The 15,949-nt window shown below is 34.8% G+C and overlaps 1 protein-coding gene and 1 pseudogene across 1 annotated transcript in view; both read right to left on the bottom strand.

Moving 5' to 3' along the window:
* Window positions 1-15,949, bottom strand: part of HORMAD2 (HORMA domain containing 2) — an 80,428-nt gene that overhangs the window by 45,250 nt on the left and 19,229 nt on the right. Inside the window, exons 8-10 of the mRNA XM_016164306.2 lie at window positions 10,134-10,201; window positions 7,041-7,192; window positions 6,623-6,876 (exon numbers count right to left, since the gene is read on the bottom strand). Coding sequence (XP_016019792.2) covers window positions 6,623-6,876; window positions 7,041-7,192; window positions 10,134-10,201 — 474 coding nt within the window. The remainder of the gene's footprint in view (window positions 1-6,622; window positions 6,877-7,040; window positions 7,193-10,133; window positions 10,202-15,949) is intronic.
* Window positions 14,733-14,851, bottom strand: LOC118603588 (annotated as a pseudogene).

Genomic DNA, 15,949 nt, shown 5'->3' on the forward strand with positions numbered 1-15,949 from the left:
TGCTCAATATATTAGTTAATATTATTTCTATCATTCATACACTCTCCAGTATTATTTCTCATTATATATTATATAGGTATTATCTCTTCAGACAGATTTCTCAAGGTTGAAATTATACTTTACATGTCTATTTTCCTCACAGCACTTAGCAGGGCATTATGCTCTTACTAGGAATTAAAAAAATACCCCAGAGAATCTTAGCATGGAAGAGATCTCAGAGGTCAATCTAGTTCAATCTTCCCCCTCAATCATGATTTTCTCTTGTAACACCCTAGAGACAATAATCTATACTCTATTTTGAAAACAGTATATATCTATATTTGCACACAGCTGGTAACAAGGCATTCACCCTTCTTAAGACAGTCAGATTTATTAAGTACTTGTCATTGTTAGAAAATCCATTCTGAGGAGGTGAAGAAGCTGGCAGCTTCTGGAAAATGATTTGGCAATACTCATTGAGAGCTATCCAAATTTTCTGCAAATTCCTAATACTATATCCTTAGAAAATAAATCTATCATGCATACAAAGGTATTTATTACAACACTATTGATAATAGCAAAATCATGATTTAACCAAAATGTCTAAAAGTAGACAAATAGTCGAGTAAGTACTTAAATGAAATAAAGGTCATTAAAAGTAAAAATATAAAGATTAAGGTGAGACATATATAAAATTAATGTCAAGTATAAAAGTAAAACAAATTTATATGTACACCATGATTATATGTACAGATTTATATGTACACCATATACAAATATATATATATATATATCTGTGGGCAAAGACTGGAGGGGATGAAATATATAAAAATGATAACAGAATTGACAGGATGGTTTAAGAAAAAGTTCTTCCTTCTATCGAGCCAAAATCAACCTGTTCCCTCTCTCCCTTGCAATTTTCATTTATGGCTCTCATTCTGCCCTTGAAATTACACAAAATAAATCAACTTAAAATATTTGAAAATGATCATCATAGATTTACTACCTTCATTCTCTGTCACTCTAGAAGACAGATTAGAGAGGCAATGCTGATATCAGGGAGACTCATTAGGAGTCTCAGCTGTCATTCACCAAGAAAGCAATGATGGTAGTCTGAATCAACACAATGGCAATACGGCCAGACTTGAGAAATATTTCAAAGACAAAACAGATGGAAATAGTAACTAAAAGGATGTGAGAAGTGAAAAAAAATAGGAGTTGAACACATTCCTAATCAGGCTTTTTTGATAAAGTGATGATGCAATACCAAGATAAGGAATCTGAGAGGGGAAGAGCATGTTTGGTCAGAAGTTGAAATTCCATTTAGAGATGTTGAATTTTAAGTACTCGTATGCTATATATGTCTATATATATTGATGGATGGAAAGATCAATTTGTAGTCAAGGAGACAAAACCAAACCAGAAAAGCAGAAGAAGACAAAGATAAAAGCAAAACATGAATTATACAGAAAATGAATTTAAAAAGCAATAAAAGTGGTCGGCACAAGCAAAAGATGACTCTAAAAAGTGTGATAAAAATAATGATTTTTGGCAAATATAACCAAGAAAAACAAATGGAGCACAAATAAATACCGCTGGACATGAAAACAAGGAAATAACTACAGAAATAGGAGAGATTTTAAAATATTGAGACCTCCATGAATATCTCATACCAAAATATATGAATACCTGAAGGTAGGGGAGAGAAAGGTCAGGTATTTATATTTTTTGGTATAAAATTATTCATGAAAGTCTTTTATAATTTAAAAAAATCTCTTCCGTTTCTATAAGTATTTCCCCTTTTTAGAGAAAAACAGAGTATGTCTCTGTACACTTTAGAAAAAATTTTAAAAATAAAAACTGCCAAATTAATTGATAAGTTGGACTATATTAATATATTAATTGAAGTTAATATAATCAATATTCTGTTCATCACAACACATCAATAAAAGAGTAAAAAGTCAACTCAAAATTGAAGATATATTCACAATACATGTATCTGACAAAGCACCTGTACATAGAATATATGTGCAGAACACCTACACATTAATAAGACTGAAAGACAATCCAACAGAACCCAATAGAAAAAAAAAAAAAAAACTTGAAAAGACACTTCACAAAAGAGGATATCTATCCAACATGGCCAATAAACATATGAAAAGGAGCTCAATTCATTAGTCATCAGGGAGATGCAAATTAAAACCACAATGACATACTACAACACACCCACCAGAATGGCTAAAATTAACATGATGGAAAATGCCAAGGTTTGGTGAGGATGTGGAGCAACCACAACTCTCACATATTGCTGATGGAAGTGTAAATTGGCACAACTACTTTGGAAATTGTTTTGTGTACGTATGAAAACATATCCCTTGACCCAGCAATTCTACTCCTAGCAGTTCAATTCCCACCAGAAATGTGTGCATATTTCACTAGAAAACATGTTCAGAATGTTCAGAGCAGTACTACTCATAATAATCAAAAATAAGAAATTATCCAAATGCCCATTAAGACTAGATGAATAGTGAGAATAGTCAACAGCAACATGCAAAAATGTGGATAAATATTGCAACATAATGTGGAGTGAAAAAATGGTTCATACTCTATGATTCTGCATCTAGAAAATAAAAAACAAAAGAAACTATGCTAATAGAAGTCAAGTAGAAATATTTTTGTTGAGTAAAACAGTAACTACAGAGTAAGGCTGGGTTTTCTGAAGGTCTAGCAGTATTTTGTTTCTTGGTCTGGGTGATGATTTCACATGTTTATTCCACAGGGGTGGGGCAACGGTGAAGCAAACAAGATACCTAGGAAGAAAAATTTAAGGAGACACTCACTCTCACCTTGTTTGCCTCACCCTCACCTCAGCCCTGATGTTCAGTTTGTAAATATTTATTGAGCTGTATCATTATGATATGCATATTTTTCTGTATATATTTTATACTTGGATTAAAAAATATTAAAGGAGTCTGGACTATCTTATAGCACAAATAAAAATAAACTCTAAGTGGGATAAAAACTTAAATGTAGAAAGAAAAATCTTAAAACTTTTAGAATATAGGAGAATATTATTAATGACCTCAGGTAAAGAAAGATTTCTTAAGATTATCCAAAAGCACATATTAGAGGAAAAGATTTGACTACATCAAAATTAAGAACTTCTCTTTAGCAAAAGTTCTTTCACTAAAGAAAATGGAAAGACAAGCCACAAATCTGAAAAAAAAATATTGCAACACAAATGAGTAAAAAAAAATTATGTAGAATATTTTTTTTAAATAAAAGAAAAAAAGATAAATAACCCAATAGAAAAATGCATGAAAGACTTGAATAGTTACTTGATATATAAGAAAACCAGAATGGCTAAAATACATGCAAAGATACTCAAACTCAGTAATAATCAGAGAAATAAAAATCAAAATCATGTGGTATGACCATTTCACATCCAGTTGATAGGCAGAAAAATAAACTCTGATAATATTGTATTGACAAGAGTATAGGGCATTCTCTTTCACTGTTAGTAGAGTAAAAATTGGTACAACCACTTTGGAGAACAGTTTTCCATTACCTAATAAAGTTGAAAAGCCCCAGGACTCTTTGGTATATTCCCTAGAGACACTCCTGCATATACACACACACACACACACACACACACACACACACACACCAGGAGGTGTGTACATGAATGTTTATAACAATTAAAAAGAAAGAATATTAAGAATAGATAGAATAGTCTACAGTAGTGAAAGTGAATGGACAGCCACACAATGGATATATCTTATTTTTGAAGTTCAAGCAAAAGAAGTAAATCAGAGAAGAATACCGTGAGTATCATTACATTCTTATAAAATTTTGAAAAAAGCAAATATACTCATAGATGGTAAAGCTATAAAAAAGACTAAGGAAAGGGTTATCTTAGAATTTAGGAGAAGGAGAGGGTACAATAAAGACAGGTCACATTGTGACTTCTAAGGTAGCGACAAAGTTTTACTTCTAAGCTTGAATGAAGGGTATATGGATACTCATTATTCTTTAAAATATACATACTATTTTGTATACTCTGCTGTGCATGGTATATTTCAGAATAAAATATTTTCGAAGGCAATGAAGTGCTCTACATGTTTATGTGAGTATAGGTGTGTCTGTGCGTGCACATATGTGTGTGAGTGTATTTTATGAAGAAACAACAGAATTCTTAGTGTGAAATGTCAATAAGCACTTCACTAGACTTATTATTCTTTCATAATTGGCTAGCTGAGCGAGGAACTTGAATTGACTGAGTTTTTCACAAGTCCTGATATTTGTACACAGTTGACCTTTGAACAACACCAGGGTTAGGGGCACTGACCCCTGTACAGTCAAAAATCCAAGTAAAACTTTTGAGTCCCCCAAAATGTAAGTTGTCCCTCTTTATCACAGGGGATTGGTTCCAAACCCCGCCCCCAGATACCAAAATCAATTGATGCTTAAATCCCCTATGTACAATGCATAGATCAACACATACAGTCAGCCCTCTGCATCCATAGACTCCCAACCACAGACTGAAAACAGTACAGGTATTTATTGAAATAAATCTGCATGTAAGTAGACTCACACAGTTCAAACTTGTGTTGGAGTCAAGTGTATATAGTTCCTACTAAATTTAGTAGGAACAGTGTTATCACATGTCTTATTCAATCTATCAATTGAATTATTCATTCTCAAGTTATCTGACTTTCAGTTGGTAAAAAGAAATTCTTAATTTTAAAAGATAAAAATCCAGTTAATATATGCTCATTCTTTGCTTAACCTTTATTTTTTAAACCAATCTATTTTAAACCAATCGATGTTAGCTATATCTTCCTTGAGTAGAAACAGAAGAAATTTGCATCAAAATCTAAAGCTATCATCATGTGTTACATTATGAAAATACTTACTAAAAATGAAAAAAAATCCTGTCTGAATTAAGACTCTTTTCTATGTATTAAACATAGTATAGAATTAAAGAACCAGAAAGGAACCTTCAAAGGTTACCTACTATAGTCATCTATCTTTAAGACTCAAACTATTTCAAGCAAATAAATTAGCATCCTAATCTTTAAAAAGTCTCCCAAAAGATTTTACAGCATCCTTTCCCACTAGGCATCTGAAAATTCTTCATGTCTAACTCAAAACCCTTTTTTAAAGAAATTATTATTATTTATGCCTGTAGCACCTAGTTTTCCTAGGTGGTCTTCCATCCAAGTACTAACCAGGCCCGACCCTGCTTAGATTCTGAGATCAGACATTTGGCTTGTTCAGGGTGGCATGGCCATAGACCATGGACCATGGTTCCACCAGGGTGTGAACCCAGGACCTTCTGCATGTAAAGCAGACATGCTAACCACTACACCATGTAACCACACCCTCAGAACCCTTTTAATACTATGTTGTCATTCAGTAAACTTTCTTACCCAGACATCAGAGTGTGGATTTACCTAGGGCACAGTGAGGCCCTAGTAAGTACTCAACATCAAGCCTCTCCTTGAGAAAGTAGGAAGGTAAAGGGCTCAGAGCTCGTTTGGTTCCAGCGGCTTCAATCCGAGCCTCTTGGCTTTCTCCAGAGACCTAGCCCCTAAGCTTGTCTCTCTCCACATAACCAAAAGCTGACTATCATTTTGTTTTCACTATGACCCGAGTTTATCTGTAAATTTTTTCTCCCCCAACCCTCTCCCACCCAATTACCCTAGTAATCAAGAACTTATTTATACTTATAGTGAATATGAATTAATGAACACCTAGAATATATTTAAGTCCTAAAAATAAGTGAGGAAAGAGTAAAAATAAGGAACATATAAAATGGAGTCACTTTAACCAAGCTGCTAAAATTATTAACATTACGAAAGTTGAGGCATGAGGAAAGACTCCATTCTTGTTCTAACTACTCTGGAAACTTAAACTTTTTTGAACTTTCCAGTCCTGTGCCAATGCCTGGATATACATATAGACCTTCAAATAACCCTCTAATTACCCGGTGAAGGACTCATGTATACATCCACCTGACATCCATTATCCAGATCACCAGGACATGACCAGACTTCCTAGCACGCATCATTCAGACCATCTGGCATCCAACATCTTAACTGCTTGTCATTTGGCTGATAACCATCCTGGACCAATACTGAGGCTAAGAATGCTTGACTGACGATTCTTAAGAATGTACATTTTGCCATAAAAACTTTTAACTTTTCTTTCTCTTTGGAACACTTCCGGGTTTTTGCCTAGTTGTGTTTCCAGTTTGTAAACTCTAAGACCCTTAAATAAATCTCCATCATTTATTTCTCGCAAAGCCTCCACACTCTTTTTGAGTACATTTGTTACTTATAAATGAAAGAAATAAAATCCCAAATTTTCTAAATTCATGGGTACTTTTCACAGAAGAAGTATATTGGAAAATCTTTTTCTTGTCCTAGTAATGGACAATTTCCTCTAACAAAATATATTTGCTTCTTGAAATAGTACTTTTTTAGAATAAAGACTCTTTGAGGTTAGGGGTTAGTTTTGTTTCTGTTTTTATACCTGGCACACTCCACTAGACTCTGTTATGATATGGTCTGTGTAGGAACTGAAAAATGTCAACCGTTATTAACCAAAGAAGTAGAGCATCACTAAAGCTTTGCCTTACTTGGTTGTTGCATTCTTCTTCTTCCTCATCACAGTCTAGACCCTGATGGGCAATCTCAGTAGTGTTGTTCTCTTGAAAGAGACTGTTCTCTAAATCAGACACTCTGGTGGCTTCGGTTGTAACTTTTACTTTCATGCTATGAAAGCCTGTTGAGACTATTCCCACTTGTAGGTTTACGGGCTCCCCCTCAAACAGCAGGAAGTGTGAGTTTATCCCTTCTTTAAAACCAGGGGGCTGGTAATCATGTGGGGTCACTGTAAAATGAAAAGAAAAGAAAACTGAGTTTCAACAGAACAAGTCAGATTAATCTTTCATATATAGCAACAGATATCTCTTTCAGATACTTGCAAAATCCTTCTATTTATATAAAATATTATTTCAATACTTAAGAAGGAATTTGACTAGAGTCTCCACCTACCTGCATTATAGTAGTGGAGCTTCATAGTAAGTATAACATCGTTAGGAAGGGGTCCAAGATTCTGCGTCAATATATATAATTTACGAATCAGTAGAACACTAGCTTTCTTAATATCTTCACTATTTGTCCCACTTTCGAAGCTTGTATTACTGCTACAACCACATAAAAAAAAACAGCATATTTTTCAATCGTATACAATACAAAACTTTTTACTATATGATTAAATAAAAATAGGACACTAGAGACTATTTTTAGAATGTAAATTAAAGGAGAGATTGTACTTTTTGCAATGTTTATACAAAGGATTCTTACATAGCAAGTTCTTTTAAGCTATTTTAAATATAACCTGATTTTTTAAAATTTGATTTACAAATAACCACATGCTATAGTATTTAGAGCAATGGATTTGGAATTAGGAAACTTGACATCTAATACTGGCTCGGCTGCTAAGTAGCAGAATGACCTCAGTCAAGTCACTTAGACACTCTAGGTCAGGAGCGCGTTTGTGAGATGAATTCACATACACATTTCCACACTTCTTCAAGTATAAAATCAATAATCATCCCTAGGCCTTTCTACCATATGGTTATCCCTCAGAGAAATCCCCTCCTCATTTTTACATGGCTTATGACAATGACTATTCTTCCTGCTTTTCTTTTTGTTCACACTGCAAAACATTATCCACATCACTGCCGAAATAATATTCCTAATAGGAAAATCTGCTTACGTCACTCTCTTGCTTAAAATTCTTCTATTACTTTCATCACCTTTCAACCAAAATCGAGGGTTGTGTGTATAATGCCTTTCGTGAACAACCAGCTATGCCCTCATCTCCACCTTCATCTGCAACTACTACCGGTTCCTTTTCATCCATATGTATTCGCATATGCTGTTCACTTTGCTTATTTTTTGCTTTTCCCAATTCTCTTCATGACTCTCCTCAATTCACCCTTTAATACTTAGCTCTTGTATCACCTCTTCAAGAAAGTATTCCCTGTTAATCCCCATACCTCACCCGTTTATAACTGTTTGCATGTCTCCCCCTCTAGATTATAAATGGCTATATCTTTCATCTCCACAATACTAAGTTTGGTGCCCAGCTACAGTAAGTATACAATAAACTTTTGTTGAATTAATGAGCGAATGAACAAATTAGACTAAATTACCTTCCAATACTAAATATTCTTTCTCTCTCTCTAAAATTTTCTTCTCCAATTAGTCTCACATTTGAGTAGTTTCCAGAAAGGACTATGACTGCAATATATCTGCACAATGTCTTTCACATAATAAGCACTTAATACTGAAAAATAATCCTAAGTAATTGAACTCTACTGGAGGCAGTGTGAATTCATAAAACAAATATTAAGTAAATACGTTTGCTCTTGTTTCACTTTTGAACAACTTAAAAGTTTTGTCTACCAGGATTTACCAATTTGAAATAGGTAACCAGAGTGAAGGGCTATAGCTATCTAGCTCATGGGATCTTTCAATATACCTCATATTCGTGTAAAATCTTAGTTAAGATTCCCTTTTAAAAGAGTAATTATCTTTACTATGGAAGAGGTGATAAGATAATTTTATAAGAATGATCATTTAAACAAATGCCTACCTTTAGTTTCTAGGAAATTAGTAATGTGCATTACTTTCTCTCTTCCTTAGTAGTTAGAAAATTTGGCCTTTCTGTTTCATTGCTCACCTCTTGGCATATGTGCTTTCGTAACAGTAGTCTGGTTATCAGTTGTACTTACATTTAAATTTTAGAGAGCAAAAGGCAAGTGTTTTATTTAAGAGAATATATATATATAAAGTGCTGTACAATCTATAAAGTGCTATGCAAATGTTAGCTAATGATGATGAATATTCTAATTCTCATTCCTAGAACTGACTTTCTCTTCACATCTTAGTACTGTCTATAAGTTTTACAAATGAGAAGATAATTAAGGAAGTGAATCTTGGAGAGAAATCCTCAAACTTGCAGTAAATGAAATAGGGCTAAGAGTATAGAAAATTGAGAATTAGGCCACATTTCTCTTCAGCCATTTCTTTCTGGGAAACTCATTCTCCTGATGTGGAGCCCTCTGCTACCAGAAGCTTTTCACCATCATCTGCTCCACCTTCTTCTATTCAGTCTCATCAGCAATTTTTAGCTCTATCTGAACCCAAAAGCTACTGGGAAGAAAATAAATACTGCTCCTCAATAAAGTATCTACATTTGCACTAAGGACCTTCTGAAGCAAATGTCCTTGTCTTTACTATTTAATCCATTAATACATCTAAAGTTTGGAATTTTAGACTTGATAGGAAAATGCAGTGCTTTCCAGTCTTTTCCATACAGGGACACACATAGATAATTATATTTGTACAACATATTGGGGTAAGAAGATGAGAATGTTTGTGTCTATAAGCAGATAGTTCAGGGGTTTCATCTACCCCAGGTCCAGTCTGGCTATACAGAGGGCAGAAAGGATCACTATCTTGGCATAGCAATTGAGAAATGTTGGTTTAGTGGATAGAGAGAGCCTATGGAGTTCTTCAATCAACACCACATAGACAGCCTCATTAATACCTTACTCCTGTGCCGCCCACGAACTACCATTGCCACCACCACTTAGGTATCATTAACTGAGTGTTGGGCAAAGCTTTATTATGCATTAAAACTCAATAATCACAGCAACCACATGAAGTAGATATTATTAACTCCACCGTGCAGATGAGAAAACCAATATTTAGGGAGATTGAGTTATTTGTCCAACATTATATAACCATTCGTAGTCAGAGCTGGGGCTCCAAGCTAGGTCTTTCTGCCTTAGGAAATGGAACTCTTAACCACTAAACTTAACTGCCTTTAGACCCTACTAACATTACCTATGAGGAAAAGAGGGAAAGAGGCAAAGGAAGCCTCTATTCCTACCAGTAATCTATGGATTTCAGAAATGTAAATAATTATTACAATCCCTTTCTATAACCATGGATTTTTTCTGGGGTTGTTGGGGAATTTACAAAGGAAGTATAAGCTCTATTTCTGGCCTCAAGAGGCTTATGTTTACCTCAATCCTATATATTTCTCATGTTCATTAAACAATTAGATTCTACCTGTCAAAATCCATAGTGGCTCCTTCTTTTGTGTATCTGAATTTGAACTGGTATATTTCAGTCACTTTCTAGAAACATCAAAGAGAATAGAGAAAGAAATCGATAAGGAATATTTTCATTATGTACCTACTATATTTCCCTACCTGTTTATTTCACAGCATTACATTATTTAGGAGTAATATTTGCAGATATAAAGACAACAATTTTTCTCCTCCGTGCTAAAAATGACTTCGATGGCAAATGTTATTGTTACAATCTTAAAGCTAGAAAAACTAAGGCACAGAGTCAAGAATCTGACCCAGCATAGGTAAATAACAGTGGAACTGGTTGAGAAACCATTCTATCATATAATAGATATTTACTAAACTTTGTGTCAGGCACTGAAGTCACGTCAGTGAAAATCACAGAAAAGGTCTCTGTTTTTCTGGACTATGTAACCTGGAGAGAGAGACAGTCAGTAAATAGGTAAACAAATAAAATAAGATAATTTCCTATCGTAATAAGTACTGTGAACAATATGAAGCAGATGCTGTGACTGAAGGGGAGAGATGATTTGGTTTGAAAAGGCCAAGGAAGGCCTCTCTAAAGAGGTCATGTTTGAGCTGAGCCTCATTGATAAGAGGGATCAGTCATGTGCAAATCTGGGGGACAGTGGGGTGCCCCAGGCAGGGGAAACAGCAATGCAAAGGCACTAAAGTAGGGGGGAAAATGCCTCTTTCTTTCTGGATCAAAGAGGAGGTCAAGTGCCTGGCAGTAAGTAAGCAAGGGTGAGAGTATAGGAGATGAGATTGTAAAGGAGGTTTTGGGGCTTTGTTGGCCATGGTAAGGGGTTTAGTATTTATTTTACATGAAAGGATTTTAAGCATGGGAGTGATTTGTATTTTTAAAGATCACTCTGGCTATTTTAAGAGTGCAGAAGGGAAGAATTGGAAACCATGAGAGCAATTAAGAGGCTACTGCAGTAATTCAGGGAAAACTAGAATGGCAATAGGAAAACTGGAAAAATTAGAAAAGGAACCAGAATCTATGATTTCAGGTCTTGTTTTTTTTTTGATCCTGCATTAAAAACGAGATACTACTGCTATCTGCTCTCCTCACTGTTATAAAAGATAGAAATAAGGGACAAATTTCCTCATGAGAGAGAAGCTCAAAATGATTGTCTAGTAGTTGAAGCAAACATTTGGCCCAGATACATTGTCGTTTGTCCACAGAGCTGGAGGTGTTAAAAACAGGCAAAGTGTATGTGAATTTAAGTCAGAACACAAAAAATACCCTTCATTCATCTGTTTCAGTATTTGTTCCTTGACAATGTGGAAATGAAGATGTTAGATTAATAGAAAAAGTCTCAATGTTCTTCTTACTTTTCTCTATTCTAAAATTTGGTATTCTATTAATCACAAGTGGTCAGGTCCTAGAGAAATAAGCTCATGCTGCTTCAGCTCGAAGAACTGATTTGTAATGGAGTTAATTTTAAAAGAGAAAAATATTTTCCTAATAAGACAGTATACTTAAGAAATCAAACCAAGTACTTTGTGAATACAATTGGCCTTCTGTATCTGCAAGCCCCACATTTGTGAATTCAACGAACCACAGATCAAAAATATTCAAAGAAAAAAATGTTATGTAGTTGCTGATGTGTACTATGTAGTTAGGCCTATGATGGTTGCATCTGTATGAAACATATACAAATTTGTCATTATTCCCTAAACAATACAGTATAACAACTATTTACAGAGCACTTATAGTGTATTTAGGTACTGTAAGTAACATAGAGGTTATTAAAAGTATAGTAGAAAGATGTGCGTAGGTTTTATGTATATACAAATCCACTTGACATAAGGAACTTGAGCATCCATAGATTTTTTTATCTGCAGAGGTCCTGAAACCAATCCCCCAAGGATACCAAGGGACAAGCGTACAATAGGAAAGGTATGTGAGACTAGAGGTGCCTACAGTAACAGGTTCACTCCAGAAAAAAAGATTAATTATACGGCATCCTCTCCGCTGATGCTGAGTGTAATTGCATTGTCAAACAAATTGCTTATTCTCCCTTCCTGCCCATATTTCTCAACCAACTCTAGCTTCTGATGCTCTGAGCTTTCTTTTGTTTTTTAAATTGTATCAAGAATAGATCTTTTAGTAACTGACAATTTTATTAACAGTTTGTTATTTGGTCCCCAAAGCAAATAATAAAAGAGTTATGTTTGTAATTGTTTTACAGAAGATGCTAATCCTTAATAACTTTACTCTGACTCTGATCAAGGAAGTATATATTTACAGCAAGCACTAGTCTATTCTTAACACCTCATATAATGTCTTCCTGCTTTTTAGATTAATGTGTTGCTTAATAAAGACGACCCTTTAAACAGCTCATCAATGGTTTTTATTAATCACACTAAATATATCCACATCAACCAAGGCAACAGAAACATATACAGGCTCTCCTTCTTCCTCTACATTCCATTTCATTGGCAAAAAAATAGATTTTTTCAAGTCTGTCTCCAAAGCATATCCCAAGTCCATTTGATTCTCTTCATCTTCACTACTATGGCCCTATCCAAGCCATTACCATCTCTCTTCATTTGATCTACTTGCTTCCAAATCACTCTTCCTATAATTCATTCTCTGTTCTATGGTCAAAAAGAGTTTTTGAAAATAAAAATCAGACCATGTTATTCTTTTGCATAAAACTCCCGACAGTTTCCCACTGTCCTTAGAATAAAACCAAAATTTACCTTGATCCATAAAGCCTTACCAATCTATCCTCTGCCTTTTTTGCTGACCTTATCTCCTGCCTCTTTTCCTCCCACTCTCTAGGTTCCAGGCTCAGGGCACCCTCTCTGTCCACGAACATATATGTAGCCTTTCTGCCCTACAACCCTTGCACAGCTGTACCATGTTGTCTCCAGTTAATGATAATAACGATAATATTTAAGGACTACCCTAAATGTTCTACATCTATTTATTCCTATGTAGCCAACACTCTGAGGTAGGTATTATTATCCTAGATGAAGCTTATTAAGTGACAGAGCTGGGATTTGACTCCAGCACCTGAAAGGTTAACTATGGTGTTATTCAGCTAGTCACATGCCATTGCCTCTCACAGACATACATAGGCTGACTCCTCTGGCTTAAACAGTGACCCCTCAGGGAGGCCTTCCATGGACTGCCCTCCTATCCCTCCTCTTTCATTGCCAGCTTCAGCACTCTCCCGCATACTAACTTCTCTTCTTTTCTACATAGCATTATAAACTATCTGAAATTGATTTGCTAATCTTCATTTATTTGTTTATTTTTTATACTCCCGCATTAAAATTAAGCTTCCAGAGAGAAGGGACCTTGTCTATCCCATTACCTCATGTGTTTTTTTACCTTGAACAGTGCTAGGCCCATAAAGAGAACCCAATTAATATTTGCTGATTGAATAAATATTCGGCCAGTGTACAGTTCACACTTAATTAGCATTTCATCAAGAATTTCAACAAAGATTTTGAAAAATAATAAAAACATAAAGTCTCTGAAAGCATACTGTGGCTAAAAAGAAACCATCTAAAGCTAAGTTCCTGAAGCAGTCTGTTAAAAGTGGGTGTTGAACCACCTCCAACAGTCACAAAGGAAAGATGGTGGTAAAACAGTAAGATTTGTGTCCTCACGATATTAATATACAGTAATTCTTTATGGGTCTATCCTGCATTGAGGTGTGTAAATCTTTCCTTAACATATTTACATGTTGGCTTACACATCTTATTAAAACCCTCCACACATTTTGTAGTGTATGTGTATAGAAAAGCTACACTATCTTTCTTCACTTTAGTAACTTTAGTTACTTTTGTCAGTTTACCTCTTTCATGAGATGGAGCAACCAGAACAAAACTTCAAGTGCAGAAGAACCACATCTTTGTGCAATAATGCTCAAAACTCTATTGGCTTCTGGACTAAGTAAGCACATTTTTGATTTAAGACAGAGTTTCTCAATTGTGTATCAGAACAGATTCTTCAAAAGAGTGCTTCAAATTTTAATCTATGTGTAAAATGTATTTCTGCTTCAGGTAAATATTAACATTGTTATTATTTGTATAGCTTCCTTTAGAGGAGGATACACTTCTATGGATATGAGTCAAACAACATGGTGCAATATCAGATAAATGTCAAAGAAAGACTGTGTTTATTATTGTTTTGTGAGTTTATAAAAGAATGAGATCAGGGAGGTAAACAGTTCTATTAGTGTCTTGATGCTCAACAACCATAAAACAGTGTAACCCCATGGATACTTTCAGGCACTGTGAATATTGCTATACATAGTTATACTGTATTATAGATTTGCTTGGCGTCTCTTTGAGTCTTTTAACCTTTACCTTCAAACATGCCACTAAATTTTCTAGTAATCAAAAGTGTGCCATGAGCACAGAAAAGCCAGGGATTACTGCTATAGGGAAGAATCTGTAAGTGTTCAAATACTTTTTCTGGGTCATGACAGCTCAGAACTAATCAAAAAATAAAATAAAATATTTTCTTTTTTAGGCGAGGCAACCCTTGGTTGACTTCACAGATTGCAAGGACCTTGTCAGCTTACAATCCCTTATTTTTTAAATTTTTTTTTGCCTACAGCACCTGGTCTTCCTGGGTGGTCTCCCATCCAAGTACTACCTAGGCCCAACCCTGCTTAGCTTCTGAAATCAGACAAGATTGGGCTTGTTCAGGGTGGCATAGCTGTAGACAAAATTTTGTTTTCTAACTTCATTATTATATATATTGCCTGCATCAAAGCTCATTTAATACTTTTTCCCACTGGGTAGTATTTTTATGTAGTTAAGCCCAATTTGCTTAGCATTTCAGACTAGGAGTTTTACATGCACAAGAAAATATAACAATTTATGGCACTAAGGTAGTGATCGATTTCTGAACAATTTATTAGGGAATGTCTCCTCAGATCTACAGGGGAAAAAAAGCATTTGAAACTACACAAGAGACAAAGATAAACAGAGGTAGTTTGGGCATTGAAAAATTGCTGTCCATCACTATGCGCCAATTTTCTTCCACCTTGTTCAAATAGCTATGTGTAATCTTGCCAATCAAGGATGTTAAAGACTAAAAATGCTTAATTTAGTCTTGAATGCCACTAAGATTAAATCCACTGGCTTAGAGAAGGAAAACTGAAAGCAAGGAAAAAGGAAGGGGAAGGGGAAAGAAAGTTAGGAGAATAAAGAGAATAGAATGAGAAAGAAAAAGGCTTCTCCCTCTATTTCTATGCCACCACCACAGCTGCCATTCGAAGTAGCACAAGTAACTATTATGTGTCCAGGACTATAATATTCACTCTGGGAGACAGAAAACAAGACAAGACTCTTGTCCTCAAGAATTCACAATCTGGTTAGGGAGATAATCTCCATGAATCAGTTGAGGGTGTTAAATTGTGGGGTCCTGCTGGAAAGGAATTTAGAAAAGGAAGAAATTAGTGTGAACAAAATAAGCAAAGAGACTTTCATGAAATATTTGAATATAAATGGGTCTTGAGAATGAGTAGGACTCAAAAAGCAGAGGGAAGACATTTAGAGAGAGAAACAAGGTAAAGCTCTGAAAATCTATGAAAAGGTCAATAAGACAGGGAGAATTTAGTTGGAAAAAAAAAGTTTAGAATAGGCCATGTCTTTCAAATGCCACAAACAGAAAGGATTCAGAATCAGTTAAAATAAGTAATAAAATATGGTATTTATACAAGCAGAGATTCTTAATGTTAACATGTTAGAGAATAGGATCAGTTCTACTCAAAGCTTTTTTTTTTCAATGCCCTTAAGTAGTTTTAAAAACCTCATAAT

The sequence above is a fragment of the Rousettus aegyptiacus genome, unplaced genomic scaffold (assembly GCF_014176215.1).
Source record: "Rousettus aegyptiacus isolate mRouAeg1 unplaced genomic scaffold, mRouAeg1.p scaffold_m13_p_5, whole genome shotgun sequence".
Taxonomy (NCBI): domain Eukaryota; kingdom Metazoa; phylum Chordata; class Mammalia; order Chiroptera; family Pteropodidae; genus Rousettus; species Rousettus aegyptiacus.